The 19,087-nt window shown below is 42.6% G+C and overlaps 1 protein-coding gene and 1 long non-coding RNA gene across 2 annotated transcripts in view; one reads left to right on the top strand and one right to left on the bottom strand.

Annotated features, from left to right (window-relative positions):
- LOC124274867 (serine/threonine-protein phosphatase 6 regulatory ankyrin repeat subunit A-like) overlaps positions 1-19,087 on the top strand; it is a 32,889-nt gene that overhangs the window by 10,047 nt on the left and 3,755 nt on the right. Inside the window, exons 3-5 of the mRNA XM_046710239.1 lie at positions 13,331-13,402; positions 15,347-15,379; positions 16,241-18,676. Coding sequence (XP_046566195.1) covers positions 13,331-13,402; positions 15,347-15,379; positions 16,241-18,676 — 2,541 coding nt within the window. The remainder of the gene's footprint in view (positions 1-13,330; positions 13,403-15,346; positions 15,380-16,240; positions 18,677-19,087) is intronic.
- LOC124274834 lies at positions 12,148-12,469 on the bottom strand. The gene is made up of 2 exons (XR_006898053.1): positions 12,428-12,469; positions 12,148-12,273 (listed from the first exon to the last, which is right to left on the bottom strand). It is a non-coding gene; the product is annotated as an uncharacterized LOC124274834 (long non-coding RNA).

Raw genomic sequence — 19,087 nt, 5'->3', positions numbered from 1 at the left:
GTCTCGGTTAACCCTCATAATGCTCGGGGCTAGCGGATAGCTGTTGTGTGATTCGTGTAATGCTTTGGGATACTCCAAGTCTACTTCGAGGATATAACCTTTGTTCAAATCACGCGATGCTCATAATATCGAAATCGGATGATACCCATTCAATCCCCTGTGGGTAGATACTGACTCATAGCCCATCCGTATTACAGGTTATTTTAGGCCGAGGTAGAGAATGTGATTGGTTGGCTTGCTAGGGTCGTAGCCATTCACGTATTGATTATTTGCTTTAGCGTATCGCTTGGTTACCATGGAGATCCCACCTCGCAAACCTTTCTCAATGAACAGGTGCATGTCATAATCAGTAAGCAATTCCAACTTAACTCCGGGTCTTTTAAGCAAGGCATCCCACGACAGACCTGGGCTGGTGTAATACCATGCCGGATCTTAGTTTATACTGCTTGATACATGTCCGCCTAAATGTCTCAAATATCGCCGGGCTAATAGTAGTACATCCATCTTCAAGTACAGATCGTGGATAGTCACCCAGGTTTTACAACCAAGTTTATTCCATACGCTAATAGCGCATTTAGTAATCGCTTCGGATATTTCGAAGTCGGTCAGATTGCTGTAAAATTCTCTGATGGGGGTAGTCTGGTCTCGCTGAACTTAGTCCAACTATCCATGTACTCATAAGGATACACACCTTTCCTCATAAGCAGAGATCTAGTCTCGGGCGCCTGTGTATCGATTGGTAATAGGAAGGTATCGTTGGCTTTTAATCAAGTTGGCTAGTGACGATAATAGAAATTGACACGCGAGTCAATGAACCTAAGTCCGTCCTAAGCTGAAAGAGATATTTCTCCATGTTGTTGGGGATGCACGCTATATTACCATCGATTTTCGATGGCCTGCATGATTAAGTGAGAGTCGCACTTCTCCTCGTTGTGAAAGACAACGGAATGTTTATTGTTTTAGGGTTGATTCTAAGCTTGAGGTTACACTCGCTATGAGCCGCAAGCCTCTATACTTACCGGTTATGTGACAGTGATCTCTCACCGAAATCACCAAGTATGGGTGAGTCACTAACGCGACAGTTAATGCTACGGGAGTGAGCTAACCTGTCGCTCGGACATACGCATGGGAGCGATTCTATGCAACTTTTCCCTAATAATTTCTTCTTCCTCCTTCAAACACTTTAGAAACCTTTCAACCGCTGCGCCAGGACCTCTGTATACCACGGAGATTTCGCTTTCACCGTCTACAACGGATCTACTTATGTATCCAAATCCACATGCTTCATGCTCTTGTGTTTTGAGTGTGGTTGGGGTATCCCCAACAACCTTAATAGGTTTGACCAATGCTTCAAAGTCGTTGTATATAATATAAGGCACGGACATTTGGTGCTTGTGGTTGTAGAATTTTTAGGATATTGTCACCTTCCTCGGCATGTCGATGCGATAGCCGCCTGTCCCACACCTTGACAATACTCCTGGTGGGATTCTAATAAATCAGCTCGGCTGAAACCGCAGACATCGCAGATACAAAAGTGTTTTTCCCATCGTGTTTTCGACTGATCGTGCAACAACCGACTGAAATGTTTTATCCACGTGTAGTGATACTTTTCACCTCGTTGGATCATAAATATATTGATAACACGCTTCCCCACCAACGAGCTGAGCCTGTGTATTATTGTTGTGTCGCCTCTCGTGTCCAAAGACATTTATAGCTAGATTATTCTGTTTTTCTACTTTTTAGTGATCTGAGATATGGTGGTTGGTTCATCTATACCATCCCAGTTGAGTCCATCGCCTTGGGGATAACTAGAAGGCCTGTTCGAATTAGTGCCAGCTGGAAACAAGGCTGATCTGATAGCTAATCTCAAGCAATCGCTTCCTCTATTCTTAACGCTTACTATGGCATGTTTTTCTTATAGTATGGAGGCAAGTCTAGGTATGACCCGCCTCTGAACGGCATCGTAGTTAGCTATGTCTAGATAGACAATATCGATTTTATCTACAGCCCACCTGGATCCCAAGTGTGTGTAGCGTTCTAGGTGTTCCTGTATCTGCTGAAAACTAGTATCGATCGATGTGTTTATAGTCTCTATCTGGGTCCACGACCTCTTGTATACCTCGAAGTAAGGCTGAACGTGACTCGGTAACATCCCCTACGCTCTTTTCGAAAGTGTCATTTTAATTGTGATTTGAAATTTAATACTTCCCAGACTGGCTAGTTCCTGTTTTATTTTATCATCTATCAGGGCTTAATATCTCGACGCGACATCTATGTTCCTATTAACATGCATGCGCCAGCCTCTTAAATACTTACCTACAGCACGCCAGTGCGTCATTTAATTGTATAGTAGTCATTGTGTACACACATAATAACTAATGTCTAATTGGGTCACCGAAAAAATGATAAAGCGTCTATATATCCCTCTCCGTCAGCCCCAATCAACTATTTTTAGATGGGCTGTTGTTTCGATCCAGTACTCACATTGTTGGATAAAGTGTTCCTTGAAATTGATCATGTATTCGATATACTTGTAAAACAATCTATCTGGTGTTGAGTCGCGATGGCCCTCCCACATACACGAAGGAACGAGTATACTTAACACCCTCTTTAATCCATACTACTTTCAATATTACCTGAAATCTGAAGCGTCTCCGTAAGTTTAGTTTATCTTTGAGTATGTTTTTACCCGAGATTCGATGTCTTCACTGGGATCAAGTTCCACAAACATATCTATATCGTAGTGTGTAATAATAATCTCTAATTGGGGCATAGTTCACACTGCTATCTTGAGAAATCGCCCTACGCTTCTTTTATGTAGGCCTTTTATTCTCAGATGAGGTGATGTCTGACTACGTTAGCCTGCGGAGCTTTACATAGACAGTAGTGACCTTTGACCCTATACCACACACAGAACACGAGTAGTTGGGACTTCCCATGTGGAAACAACAGTACCCATGAGTACCGCATTCCTACCACATGTCTCGGTCTTCCCCATAAGTATGTATTCGCATCGATACATGTTTAGCATACTTATATGTGTATTAGTCTAATTGCTTCACAACCAAAGCAGTCGCACGCTATACCCAGCTATGAAGGTCAGTTCATGGTCCATTTGTCCCTTGGATGGTGTGTAGTACTGAGCGAAAGTGTTGGCTTCTGTAGTGGCTCCAATCGCTTACCAGTTAATAAATAGTATTGTCTCGCCAAGGTCGCTTCGACATCGTGGAATGTTTGAACGGCATGGTTTTCACGCCTGAGTTGTTCGTTAATGTAATCGATCCGGCTGGAGGCGTTGTTTAGCGTGCTTTCGGTCCAGCGCCCTGTAAATTCTCAATAGCGAGATCGTGTCGCTTCCTCTCCGCCTGTATTTCAGCCGCAGACTCTCGTGGTTTAGAGAAGAGGAAATTACTCCGAAAATGCCAGGGCATTCACTAACGCACTCACCGACCATCATAGCAATCGTAGCCATCCTTATATTTATTTCATAATATCTTCAGGTATTATTCCTTGTTTTACTAGGATGTCTTTTTGTGGCCATCGCCATACCAAGGTTCATTATTAGCATACCCATATCCTGCAGGTTGAAATCTAGCTTGATAGTTGGTTGTTTAAGCACCATTTTGGTCAACCGAGCGTATCCTACGGCTAGACTGGCGACCACTGTGGCGTGGTATGCGTCGTTGACGAACGTTTTCCCCTCAGACATTATGTATATGATATAAAAATATATATTTTATTGCATGATATGTGGGTTGACCTCTAATTGTGTGGGTTTCTCCCTTGGTCGTGTATATAACCATGAGATAGCCACGGCAGCAGTTGCGCATACAGCCAACAATAGTCGAGACGGGTGGGTCACCATGATAATTTGATGTTGGTTACACCACCGTTTTTTACCGGCAGCTACTCTCTTAGGATTCTTCTGCCTGGTTACTGTAGGAACCTCCACAGTCACCTGTGAAGGGGTCACCTCCAGTTGGGGTGGGGTCTCCTCTGAAGGCGCCTCCTCCAGTTGGGGTTTCCCCAACGTGGGGGTTTCCGCCAGTTGTGGGGTCTCCTGTGCAGCATCCATCTATACTATTATTATTATTTTTCCTCTCAAATTGACAATGCTTTGCCGTGATAATCGCTGCCGTCACCGGGGCTAACAACATACCGTATTTGTGGTACAGCTCGCAGCTAATAGAGCTCAAGGCGTGTTCGATAAAAGGGTCTTTCTCGAGGTCTTCCCACAGGTAAAGTCGGCGCTCCGGGGGGATGGGAAGGAAGTATGACGCAATACCAGTGTATATCTGGGTCATAGCCGATCCTATTGTCTTTGTCATCTCTGCACCTAGTCTAGCCTCATTATCTAGCGCACAGTTTATCGATTTCTTAGGCTGACATTTTGTGAATTTTATCGGGAGTGTACTCCCCAAAGTAATGTTTGGCTTTGCCACCAACAGCCAACGCCACCAGTTTCTCTCGCTTATCATCATCCACCTGTGGTGATTGGGGTACCAACAGTTGCTCTAACAATTCCTCACACTCCATCTTATAATGTAACAAGTAAGTTTTAGTTTTAACTATATAATATACGATATAAGCGAAACACAGAGAAATAAAGGTTAAGTTGCACACGACGAGCACTTCAAATACCATAGCTATACTAAGCATTGCTAAGCTTTTACTTAGCATTGTTAAGAATTTACTAAGCATTGCTAAGCATTGCTAAGCTAAAACACACTATAGGCTACTGGTTGGTCTGTCTTAAGCACGAGCTTAGCGTGTTTAGTTTCAGCTAGCTGTTTCTTCACCCGTTCCCGTTCTAATTTGCTCATCACATCGTTCTCTCTCAAACACTCTTCGAACGAATCCCTGTCCTTGCAATGAAATAAGGCAACCCATCGCGTCTGCTCTCGGAGGTCTTTCAACACCGAGTTGAACTTCTGCGTTAGCACCCAGACGCTGTGCTTTGCGTGTCGGCCTGAAAATGCCAGGTACGATAGCATATCTCTCTTTTTGTTATCTCGCGATTAAGCTGCAGTCGTCCAGTATGAACAACGCCGACTCCCTTTAAATTTCATATGGTAAGCTTTCAACCAGTCCTGTAGGCGTGGCCCCGGATCGACTCTGTGGACGCCAGGGTCCGGCCATCACCCAAGGTCTTTCCGTTAATGCGTTTTATTCATGCTTAGAGTAGGGCACATGATAGCGATGTGATCGAACACATCCCTGTAGTACCCTCCAACATATCCAACACGAAAACGGTCTTACCACAACCAGTCTGCCCAAGACACTATGGCGCAATGTGGGTCGCGGGCAAATCAATAAATGGCTTGCACGAATCTCCCATTGTCTATATTAAGTTGCGCATCCATAATAACGCATAGATATAATTTCAACTTGCCAGCGGGTTGAGACTTCTTGGTAATCTGGATAGTAATTCCTTCGCTACCATTGTCTATTCTACGGCCGCTACCGTGTAGTTTATCGTCATCCGTGGATCGCATGTCCAACCACAGCGTACTTGTTAGTTAAGTATTACGCCCGATTTGCCGCGGAGGATAGGTCCAGGTCTTTGACTATATATGGATGTTTGCTCGGCATCTTTTTATCTCATCCCACTGTTGGTACGCGACGCATACCATGACTAAACAACTGGTTGGGTACGCCCTCTATAGTCACTTCCACCTTTTCGATCTCGGGTTAAAAACTTCGCTATCCCTCCGAACGGTTCGTAATCCTCAACAGGGACTACCAGGATGCCTTTCATCGATCGCCCGCACGTTCAGGTTGATATTCCACACAGTGTTGCTCTTATCCCGCGACGATAGATCTATGTCTTAGTACGCCATGCGATCATACAGGATGGCTACATTACCCGAGTACTGGCTTCGAACCTGCCTTGCCAGCTCGGACTAGTGACCATGTCGAACTCCAGAGAGATGTTGTCTATGGTATAACTGGCCTCATCGCCGTTCTCGCCCGGCACGCACTACTTTGCTGTAGTCGATTAAGCGTGAGCTCGTATTCAAGCCTCATCACCCAGCGGCTTGGTAAACGGTGGCGTGTTCCGTGAGCAACTTCGAAGTCGAAGCCGCACGCAGAACCTGTTTCGTCGCAGCGCTGAGCGATGGCCTTTTCACCGTCCGATAGCTTGTCTAGCTGATCTTTATGCGTGAAGCCATACCCAATCGCCGATCTGGTCGATTTACTGATACCTTGGTACACGTCATTGGCCAGCGTTCTCCTCGCTTTTCCAGAGGTCCTTGTAGCAGTGAAAGGCGCCGCTGTCGTCGATGCTCAGCACCTGGTTACCGTGATCTTGATGGTCGCTTTTCTTGATAATGGATCGACCTACGTTCCGCACTAGCTTCGCGTTTGTCGTTGTTGGAGGTCAACGTGATGTTGAACGCCAGTCGAACAGTGCCTGGTACAATGAGGTCATTCGCTTAAGGTTTGGAAATCTAACCAGCAGCGTTTGATTCTGGTCTATCTTGCTGGGATTGTTGGTGATGGTCACAGACTGACGCGCGGCTTTGACGCCTAGGGGCTCTCTCGATCTCCTGAAAGGATCTAGTTTTCTACCGTACATTGTTATATAAATGAAATATATAAGTTTTAATACTAAATAATGGCCGAAAGTATATCCCTATGGAGGATATGTGGGATGATAGTGCCCAGGCATTCGGGATGATGTTTCATCCTCGCCAAAGGTAACGAACTTCGTGAAGCAGGCCGTCAACGGGTTTTACGATAGTTTAAAAGATGACAGAAATTACGTGAGAGCCGTTGGGGACGAGACTATACCAAGTTTTTGTCGATAAGAATGGCACGCTTGCGATTAAGAGCTTACCGGAGATCGATCTTATGAATAAGCGCACGAGAGAACCGCTTGCTTTATCAACACTTTCGGCAGCCGCCATGGTGGTGACTTGATCCGCGATGAACTAGGATTAAGTAGATTACGGTGGCGCCATACGACCTAAGATCCCCATTCAAGATCTGCAAGACATCCGAGCCACATCGGATCAAGATATGTCTGATAACATTGAAAAGCTATTGGCCACCTACCACGACAAACCCTTGCCCGGTTCGAATTTACCTCTCGGGAACTACGGGGCTGGACATGGCCATGCAAACCATTCAGCGGACATCTCGTAAACAACACGGCCAAACTGGACGCCAATAGGCGACCACATCGCCCATGAAAAAGCCAAACTTCGGTGAAGCGGAGGACGAAGCTCTGAAAGCCACCATTGAGGAACGAATCGTAATTTGGAAGAGGAAAAGAAGACCCGGCTAAAAACGGCCTCCTCCTTCCGAGAACAGCTTCGATCCCAGGTCAGTCGTGTGCGGGAAACCGTTGATCGAGTCCTCCACCAAGACACCACGCTAGCTGACAGGATTCGGATCCTGTTCCGGGAGCAAGGTATCACCATCGCCAGCATTTTGACTGCATTGGGCTTCATCATATCTACCCTGGTGGTGTCACTGAGTGGGGGTACCCCCACACCCCCAAGTGGCGGCGGTGGTAGTGGCACTCCAACAGGTGGTAACTGGATTAAAAAACTAGGGGAAACTCTAGCTAAACTGGCTGGTAAGGCCGCCGAAGCACTGCCTGGCATCCTGGGTAGCATAGTCTCGTGGTTGCTGAGTGCTTTAGCTAAAACTGCTACGTGGCTCAGTCAAAACTTGTGGGCAGCTATCGTCGCCGTAGCTGGTTTGGTGTACGTAGCGGCTAAGAAATTTTTAACCAAATAATACCCAAAGCCACCCCACCAACCACCATTGCTGTTTTATTATCGATGTGCTGCTCCAGAACGTGTGGGGGTGACCCCACTGGGTGTGTTGGTTGAACCCTAGGCTCCGGTGGTGATGCCACTATACCCGTTTCACCGGTCGGGGGTGGTGGGACGTGGGGGACGTTGACATCGAGGTTGACGCCAACTTTTGGTCGCCCGTGGCTACAATTATTTCGTTGTTGTAGCCCACCACTTTCTTTATTCTCAGTTGCATATCGCCGGAGCCATGTACAGTCCCACGTCGAACACGCGTGAGTCGACTTTTCGACCTGGCATACTCCAACACGCCTCTTGGTAGCGTTTGATAGCACTTCGGTAGATCAACTGGAGCATTGATAGCATCCTCTACGTTGACAACGAATTGTTTCTGTGCGTCGTAAGCAGTCCCTTTGCCTAGGATATTTGAGCGCTTTTTAGCGTCTGCGCATCAACAGTGCCCATAATGCGATGCGTTGAATGGAGTCATTCAAGCGTTAGGTGCCGCACGACGAGTATACCCTTTCGATTCCAACATGAATTTTTCCAATCACCCCTGCTCGAACCTCCAGACTCGGTAATCCTTGCTGTCGTCGAATGCCATGTAACGGTCATCCCACTTTCGTTGGTTGTGATATGATGATACGACTTGTATCCCCAATCTTGCAACTTCTCGCTGGCTTCCCGCGAGGCATGTTGTGAACGATAGGAATACCCAATCCGTGGTTCGGTCCAGGCAAAACGCCAATCCGTTTTAGTGTCGATTCGAATTCGTTGCAAATACGTTCGTAGGCCCGTCTATCGTACTGGTTGTTTACTGCATTCCACGCTTTTTCCTGTGAGAGCGAAGCGCTGATCTCTTTGAGGATATGCCTGACCTGGTAGTACACGTGAAACGTGAACACAGACTGACTCAGCGGTCCACGCCGAGTGTCGGTCAATGTCACACCACACCCCGTTGTAGCGCACCACACTGCGAAGTTGAGTTGATTCTGCCAGAACTGCATAGGGTTGTTCAACCAAGCGTGCACTGTCTTAGCGTTAGTCACAAGATAATTGACGGTTACTACAGCGTGTGCTCTCTAAGCGATGAGGTATTCAAACCACTGGGAGCCGAACTCAAGATGAACGACTCAAACGGCACAGTGGTGTTAATCAACAATGGAAGAAACTCCTTGAAGCTCGGCCGACCATTGGCGAGAACACTCGGTATGCCGCCTGACGAGGTAAAACCAACGACTACAGTCACAGGCGCGAAGTTACCCGACTTAGTACCGTACCGAGAGCTGTGCATTCATCTCAACCAGGTTAGCACAACGGACAATATTCAAGGAGGCCACCCTTCCACTATACTTAGAGCAGTGCCGGTTAAAAGCGAAAATACAACGACGGCAGAACCGAATGGATTTTCAACGTGGCAATATAAGAGGTTAACCCAAGGTAATATCCCTGAATTGATAATATCGGTTGTTAGATATAAATCATAATCTCGTGAATATAGGATACCTCAGCGTAACACTGCACATAAAATGACCAGCACAAGGCCCCGGAATGAAGTTAAAAATGCATCAATGTGGGGATCTCCGACCTACGAGGACACACAGCGATTCGACGACCCGGAGTAGATGGTAAATTGTATGCTTTGCAACTAAAAAACAGCATTTACAAACGCGTTGAAGTTCCCTCCGGTGGTACTAGCAACCTAAGCGATATTGTAGATACCACAAGAGCGGTCGTCAACACTAAGTACACCCTTGTCAACACCGGTGATGACTGGATAATATACCCATCGTTCGGAGGTAAACTGTTCGATTTAGACGATGTTGAGAGAACTACCGTCGCCCGAAACAAGCCTTATACGCTAGTCTTCACCGACGATGACAAGTGGGTGTTATTACCCGATAAAGCCGACTGGATTCTCAATATTAAGCTCGGCTCCCCCTACGTGTTCACGGATAATAAAGACAACTACCTAAACAAAGTCGTTAACAACGGAACCCTGCTAGTGGCTTACATTCCGGCTCAGAGGCGAAGCGTAATCATCAGTCCAGTCGCCAGTACACCATCCCACATGCTATCGAGTAAACCGAGCATGCAAAAGCGTTGTATTGCAGTTGGTGTCTGAATTGAAGCGTGATCAAGATCCTGGAGAGTATACCGGCCGAACTCAACACTGGTCATTCAAGTATACCTAGGAGAACCATCGGCGAATGATGTAGAGATGCGTGAAGGGGTAAAACTCGGTGGGGAAACAACAACAGTATCACGTTTGTAATGTTTACGTGCGGGTTGGTGTCGACTCCAAAACCAGTCTGCAGGGAGTCAACGTGATCGTGGAAGACGTGATATCACTAACCAAGATATTCCTACCCGACAATATACATTTTATGGGGTTGTACTTCACTCCTGAACTATTATCAGAAAAACAGTTGGAAATTATATCGTAATAGTATTATAGCAATGTCTTGGCTTCGTCCCAACACTACACTTAACGATCTAGGGGACACGGAGGGATTCGATCAGCCTGGTGAGGAAGGTGGCTCATACGTCCTACACTTGAAAGACAACGTGTATAGGCGGGCGGCAATGGTTGATCATCTGCCCAAAATCACTCTCGGGGATCTAGGGGGTGTAGAGGGATTCGATCAACCTGGCGAGAATGACACCTCGTACGTCCTACGCTTGATAGACAACGTGTATAAGCGGAAGAAAATAGACCATTGGCTCCTGCACAAACACTTTAGAGGACCCAAATGGTTGCTCGATATAACCCTCACCACACCTTACGTTTCTTTTAGTAATCATGGATCTAGGGAGATCGATGAAATTAAGAACAGCGGTATCTTGCTTGGGGGGTTTAGATCCAGCGGCCCTGAAAAAATTAGAATTTCCCAAATCCCAGATCACCTGGTTTACATGTTAGATGCAACCGGGGGGAATGCACGGTTATCATTTAATATATACTCTAACCTACCACCATTGCCTAAGCTTATGCCTCCAGACTCCACATTAATCGTAACACTCTTTTTAAAAAATACCCGTGGGTCCTCATGGAACCTTTTATCTGGGGTGCTAATAAGACCATCTATTCAGGCCACTAAAGGCAGCTATTGTAGTCTCGTTATCACGACAGGATGGTGAGGGTTGCTGCCCCTTTTTCAGCTCCTGTATATTTAGAAGTTCCCAATTTTACCTATTGACCTTTCCTCTATTGAGATACCGAGAACGTAGGCCTTATAAACTTCAAGCATGCGTTGATCGGTATTAACTGATCCCCAATTAAAAATATTTTATCAGATATATTATAGACACACAGAATGGGGCTATACCCAGGCATAGATGAAGTAGCGAAGACCCTGGAAACCGTAGACGGGTTTCGCTTGAGACAGTTATGTGATGTAAAACGTCAACTAGAACAAGACCGTGACACGCGGAAATCTCTATATAAAAAATACCATAGAGCTTTCAACATCGTGGATGGGACTGATACTACCCTTATGGCAACCAGCATGGGACTAGGAGCAGTAGGTGTTGGGTTGTTGACAACCATCGTGGCTGCACCCATAGTGTTGGGACTCGAAATAACGGCTGGGGTGTCAGGGTTGGCTGGATTGGTATTTAAATTTGTATCTCGCAGACTGCATCGTAAGGCATTGAAGCATGACGAGATCAGGGTTCTGGCCGAAGCGAAGTTAAACACGGTGAGTGAGCGTATTTCCATGGCACTCACTGACAGTAAGATCTCGGAGGAGGAGTTTCGGTCAATCCTCTCTGAACTCACAAAATATGATAAAATGAAACAAGATATTCGATCCAAGTCTCGTAAGTCTGCTATAAGTGAGGACGAGAAAAAAAAGTACATAGAACAAGGGGTGGAAAAAGCCCGGCAAGCCTTTATAACGAACACCAAAAATATAACAGACGATTTACATTAAACTGTTTCGTCGAGGTAAACATGACATAGTGTCATAGATAAAGTTGACATCAAAGCAGACGAGCCTAACTTGTACTACTTGAGGGATGGGCCAGGGAGGGGGTTTGTGAGAGAAGAATTGTTGATCGTACCGTATGACACAGTGTTACCTCCCGTCGACACGACATAGAGGATATTTGATCAAATAAACATTTTCATAGCTTGATCCAACTAAAGCATTATTTAGGAAATAAGGCTTTCTGTACAGGTAATGACAGTAAAAATAAGGTATCCGACTAAAGCTTTATCTATGTAATAAAGCTTTAGCTACCTTGATCCAGGACTGTCATCCTGTCTACTACTCATGTTGCTCTTGTCGAAATCAGTGAAAACGCCCTACACTATTTTCTCACTTGATAAGAATTAATATGTATTTTACACTACCCGTTATCACCTGGATACCATTTCGAACAGAAACAAAGAATTTACACTTTGTGTAAAGCAGAAAATAGTTGAATCCATCCACGATTACATCATCAGGACACAACGCTTCAAATTTTCTCAGGAAAATACTTAAATTAACTCAACAACCTTCTCATGATTGATTTATATTCCTACAATAGCTTGTTAAACACACAAACTGTAACTCTCTAATTATGACTACTTAGAGGATAGTTGTATTTGATGTAATCTGCATATATTTATATGTACTTAAAAATATATTTATGCAATAGTCAATATTGATGACGTCACATCCTCCATTTCATTTTGTATTTTATGTTGCATGGGAGCAGTGTTAACACAAGCAGTAATGCTTGTTCATGAATCCCAATTCATTTTCATAAATAATAAAACATGTTTAAACCAAAATGACTTTCAAACTTCATAATAGTCAATAAAAATGTGTTATCATAATTACACATTCTTCTGAATAAATAAAATATTCAATGAACTATTTCTTCTGTGTAAATATAATCTTTGATAATCTATTTCATTAATCAACTCATCAATGAACTATGCCTCCTGTGGGTACTCTTCAACAACTGGGCTGATCCCACTTTCATTGTAGGGATGTGGAAACACCACCTATGTGCACTGAACCACTAATTAATGTGTCTCACAACTGGGAGTTCTCACAATTGGGAGGACACCAATGTGACTGATAACCTGTTAGTAACAAATATATTTCATGTGACTAGTAAGTGGTGACACATTTGTGCATGGATTTCTAACAAAAAACAGTAGTTTAGACACAATTTAGAAGCGTCTCACCCATAAAGACTTAACTTTGTGTATTGTGTGTGTAAATTAAGTCTTCATTTCATGACAATAGTGTATGTATGTTATTGTCAGCTTATCAGTGTCACAATTTTCATATAGATACATAATTGTTCATAATTTATTTTTTCCTTTAAATATTTTCTGATGATCAGTCCTTTACGCCCTTTAGCCAGCCCTAGTAAGAACACAATGGCTCAAAATATTATTTTAAACCCAGAAATAATATTCAACAATTCATATTCATAATATATAACTTGTTTTCCTTCCTTTCTAGTTTGTATGAAAACCTGATTATGATGATGTCCTCATCGATCCAGCAATCAACACTAAAATAAACTTGCTTAATATGAATTATGTTGATGTGTTTCAGACTCTGTGACTGGTGTGAGTGGTGGAACGGTCTCCAATAGTAATGTGGCAGGTGTGATTGTGAATTATCCAGGTAAATGTTTTTTTAAATTCAAGAAGATCACACTTGATGACGTTATATTTGAAGGTTTAAAGTACAGTGATTTGTCGTCTTGACTTCAAAGGTACTTTAAAACAGGTACCTCTTATGAAACTACAAGCTCCGTGGAACTGAAAACTGACAATATGAATGATACCAGCGGTAGTTGCTCTACATACTGCTAACAGAATTCCAATGCAGCTTTTTTGAACCGATCTCGTTAAAACTAAATCTTAGTCTTCACTGCTGCAGAAACATGCCTGAGGAAATCCCATTTAAGGTCATGTCAGAATGACCTTGTATGAACTTTGAACTACCAGTGAAATACCAAACAAGGTAACATTGGTCATCAGAATGCTTTGATGAAATTCTTGATTCAAAATTTGAAAACAGAACAATAGAAAATTCTGGAATGTCTATCTAATGGCTGAAAGTGTATGGCAGTGGACTGTGGAAGGTTTCTTCTTTCACTTTGTTAAGAATTGCTCTGATTGGTTTGATGGAAGGTCATTGTGATGTGAACCATAACAGAATGAGACTGGGATTTTAATGAGACTGACTTTCAACATGGCTCATATTCATGATTTTGAAAATTCCATTGTTGGCATTTAGTGAGGGACTTCTGCATGTGATTACACAATGCCATTTAGAAAGTGGTCAAATGTACATGTTATATTTGGGATTACACTTTCTTAGTAACGTACAAATTCTAGTACTTTTTGAGTTGAGTCCCACTTGAGATTCGAACCCACACCCTCAGAGTCAGGCACCTAATCAAATGCACACAAAGTCAGCCGCCTAACCCGCTCAGCCACCTCGACTTCCACGGAATGAAAGTTGGATAACTGGTAGTCTAGACTGCAGACTTTGTCTGCATGTGTATTTACAAAAATGTATATGGAAAAAGTGTGTGGTATGATACATTTTTTAACATTTTTTTATTTATTAGCTGAAACATTGCATTGATGATTTGGAACAGGTACCAAGTTTCAAACTTCCATTCAATTATGTTATCTTTCAAAATTTCTTGATGAAATTTGTTGATTCAAAATTTGAAAACAGAACAAAAGAAAATTCTTGAATGTCTATCGAGGCTGTATAGCAGTACTTCCCCTGGACTGTGGAAAGTTTCAACTGTTTATCCAACTGAAGCAAGAGATCATTGTCTTGACAGTGAGTGAGTGAGTGAGTGAGTGGTTTTATGCTGCTTTTAGCAATATTCCAGCAATATCACAGCAGGGGCACCAGAAATGGGCTTCACACATTGTACCGATGTGGGGGATTGAACCTGGGCTTTCAGCTAATGAACGCTTTTACCACTAGGCTACCCCACCGCCCCTATTCTGACAGAAGCAGTTATACAGTCTGTAGCTGTCATTCAGCATACCATGTAGAAAACTTTTCAAGGTTGCAGGAACAGATTCTGAATGTCACTTTGTTAAGCATCGCCCTGATTGGTCAGATGAAAGGTTGTTTTTATGTGAACCATGATAATGGACCTACTCAGCACTTGAGTTAGCACCTTGCACCAATGCCTTGTTTTTTAAAACATATTTTGATTTATGATCTGAAACTTTGTATTGATGATTTTTAGCTGTGGTGTATTTTCAGAAGAGTAACACTAACATATACAATTAATGCCATGTTTGGATCCCTCTAGTGCTGTCTCCAGAAATTACATACAGAATTCTTGTCCAACTTTCAACATGGCTGCCATAAGTTTGGTGAGCCAAAGAGCCTTGTATCTCCAATTTTGTTTCTAATCATGATTGAGAAGGAAAAGCTTATCAACGAACTAGTCACTGCCAGTGATTAGTTCACAAAATCTCCGGTACCCAATACCTATTACTATATATTTATTGATTGTAGCACACATCTATTCATTTTGCAATCCTAAATTTTAACAAAACAAAATAATAAATAAATTTTGCATTTCAGCAGCCGAATGTTCACTTCTTCAACATTTGATCAGTAAGTGCTTTATATGTATCTATTATAATATTGTTTGTGTATATTCCTAAATATATAACAGAGATCTGGTGTAGTAAGAGATGTGATTTTAAGAAGATTGTGTCTTTATACCATAAACTTTTGTGTTTGCTTGTTCAATAAGTTTTGAATTCTCTCATTCTGATAAAATTGTCATACCAGGACTTGTTCGGTATCAGTATATACAGTCGAGCACCGTTGTCTCAATATTTATGGGACTAAGAAAAAATTTCGAGTTATCCGAACATCGAGACATCCGACCAGAGCATGTCATCACATATCACTGTGAAAGAAAACAAAATTCTTCTCAGTATGTTTGGATTCGAAAATATAATTTGTTATCAGTAGTGTTTATTCGTAACAGTGAGTACTTCCTTCTTAAGTAATCCTAATTAAACAACAAACAAGTGACACCTTCAACTCAATTAGCCCTAATTAGTTTAGACAACTGCATCCCTTTGATTCATGCTGCACCTTGTGTAGACGTGTGGAAACAACCTCAGTTCAGAGGGATACTTGCCCATGATAGGTAGGTGAATATCAAGTTTCTGTGCAAATATCGAATTAAAAGGGTAATTTTGCTTGTTGGGACCATCAAATTATGTCGAGATATACGACATATTGAGACGTCTGTATCGAGTTAAAAGAGCTTGAATAATGATAAATTATGAAGGATTTTGCCGGGACAGAGATGTTATATCGAGACAACCGAGATATCGAGTTATCAGAGTTCGACACAACGGTGCTCGACTGTATTTGTTTGATATCTAAAAATCTAGAAACATTACAAGAATTATAACTCATATCACAATTACCGGGACTAAAATGAATTTCTTACTTCAGCTGAAACTGAGATGAAGATCAGATCAAGAGATCCCACAAATGTTTCAACATACACAGAGAGGGCTGCATTCCGACATCTGAAGACGTGCGGCAGTATCATCATCAAGGGAAGATCAGGGTCCGGGAAGTCACATCTCGGGTATACTTTGTTGGAAAGGGTTGCAAAATCATGTTCAAGGATACCGGTGAAGGTGTCATCACCAAAAGAGTGGAATTACATACACAAATCAAGGACGTCTGATGCTAAAAAGTATGTTGTAATGGTTGATGACATTTTTGGGCGAACAAATTTGATCCAGTCAAGCCTTGATGAGTGGAGGCAAAAGTTTGACCTAGTGTGGCCTCTTGTGGAGTCTGGACAGATTTGGTTAGTGATGACTTCACGTCCAGAGATCATTTCTCAAGGAGAACCAGAAATATTTAGATATGAAGTAATAAATAAGGCAAAACAGATCGTTCTTGATGAAGGAAAGTACCGTCTCCGAGAGTCAGAAAAATTACAATTCCTTGAGATCTTGTGTGGAAAAGATGTAAGGAAGGAAGACATGAAAGAAATTGCCAATATGGACACTACTTTGGGATTCCCACAATGCTGTACATTCTTTGCAGCAAATAAGGATGCAAGATTGAAAGGAGTTGAATTTTTCAAGAAACCTTTTGAATTTATAAAAGATTTGTTTGAGTGTGTTAAGAAGGCGCAACCTGAAGTTTATTTTGTGTTGCTGTTGGTTTTCATGAATGAAGGACGACTTTCCATGAAAGAGCTCATGTCAATAGAGCATGAGGACAAATTTGAAAGGCAGTTTAAAACCATTTCATCCCATTGTAGGCTGAAGAAAACATGTCTGTCCAAGGCTGACATAAGGGATGTAGCAAAATCAGTCTGTGGGATATATCTTTCAGAAGCTTCCAGATGTTTCCTATTCTCACACAGGTCAATACATGATGTCTTGTTTGTAGCCCTGTGTGAAGATAGTCTTGCTTTAGGAATCAGAATGAGCACACCAGTCATGCTGCTAGAATTTATTCGAATCAATAAACAGAAACTGGAAAGATGCAAGCAACGTAATGTTGTTTTTCTAGATGAAGAAGATTATCCAATTTTGGCTGATAAACTGAGGGAATATCTGTCAAATGAGAAAACTCGATACGTTGTGCTGTCTCACCCAGCTTTACAAGACACAGAGTTTTTACGTGTGATCTTTCGTGAATGGAAAACTGATGACATATACCAACTGTGCAGGCACAACGGAGAGAAAGTTGTCAAACTTTTTGCTTTACCTCTTAGTGGAAAACTAGGTTTGCCACAAACTGTCAACATTCTTGAATATAATTTGTTTCTCTCCTATGTTATCATGAATCACATGAAGGAGTTTGCTTCACGTAAGATTCAGTTACTTCGTAGTTGTAATTCGGAGGACATTCATCCCGTTTTAAATGAAGCCTTGCTTTGTGCTTTGTTTACTTGTGATAAAGACTTAGCAACAGCCCTTCTTTCAAGTGGAGCTAAACCAAACATGTTGTGTTTTATCTCACTTTGTAACTGGCCACAACTAGATGCAAATACCTCATCAACTATCATTAGTCAGATAGAAGACAATGAAACAAATCTGAAACTTCTCTTAAGTATTGCAGTTATTTCCTGCAATAAGACAGTGATCAGGGTTTTAAGTCCAAAACTCACTGCTCTAAGTGGAGACCATGACCAGTTTTACAGCCATTGCTTAGAATTGTTGCTTAAAATCAATGGCAATGGCCACAGGGGGATTACACAAATGACCACAAATGCTGGACATGATATACTTGAGGTGATGACACTTCTTGAAGAAGGTGGTGGACAATTGGATTCCAGAAAGATAAGTCTTGCATCTAGCCACAAAGACCCATCTGTGTTAAGGAAACTGTTGCTCAGATCATGTGATGATATACATGTGACTGATGAATTTGGTCGGACACCATTACATTTGGCTTGTATGTATGGTGGTGCTGATGGTGTTGAATTACTACTGGAACATGGAGCAGAGTTATCAGTGGACAAACGAGGGTCGACTCCATTTCATTTTGCATTGAAATCTTGTGTTGACCAGAAGAAAAAGCTGAAGCTATTGCTCAAAAAGAATTCAACTAATGATGAAGACTTTGTCAACTTGACAGATCACGTGAAGCGCAGAGCGCTCCATTATGCTGCAGGTGCAGAGGCTCAAGCTGATATTCCAGGTCCTTTCGATATGTTTTTTGTTCATCAACAAAAATGGCATGTTCAAATACGTCTCTGCTGTGCAGCGAAGAATGAGTGTATGGAGTGTGTTAAGCTCTTGCTCCCAGAGTCAAATGTAAATGCCCAGGATAGCGATGGTAATACAGCTTTACACTTCAGTTCCTTGTCTGATGAACCCCACTCTCATGAAGTAATACAAGCACTGCTTGAGAAGGGAGGTGCTGTAAAAATCAAGAACAAGAAAGGTAAAACGCCTCTCCACTGTGCAGCATGGAAGAAGTGTATGGAGTGTGTTAAGCTGTTGCTTCCATTGTCAGATGTAAATGCCCAGGATGGTGATGGTAATACAGCTTTACACTTCAGTTCCTTTTCTGATGAACCCCACAGTCATGAAGTGCTACAAGCACTGCTTGAGAAGGGAGGTGCTGTAAAAATCAAGAACAAGAAAGGTAAAACGCCTCTCCACTGTGCAGCATGGAAGAAGTGTATGGAGTGTGTTAAGCTGTTGCTTCCATTGTCAGATGTAAATGCCCAGGATAGCGATGGTAATACAGCTTTACACTTCAGTTCCTTTTCTGATGAACCCCACAGTCATGAAGTGCTACAAGCACTGCTGAAGGAGGGAGCTA

Source organism: Haliotis rubra, unplaced genomic scaffold (genome assembly GCF_003918875.1).
Source record: "Haliotis rubra isolate DU_JTF1 unplaced genomic scaffold, ASM391887v1 Scf195, whole genome shotgun sequence".
Classification (NCBI taxonomy): domain Eukaryota; kingdom Metazoa; phylum Mollusca; class Gastropoda; order Lepetellida; family Haliotidae; genus Haliotis; species Haliotis rubra.
This window is presented reverse-complemented; position numbering and strand designations above follow the sequence as displayed.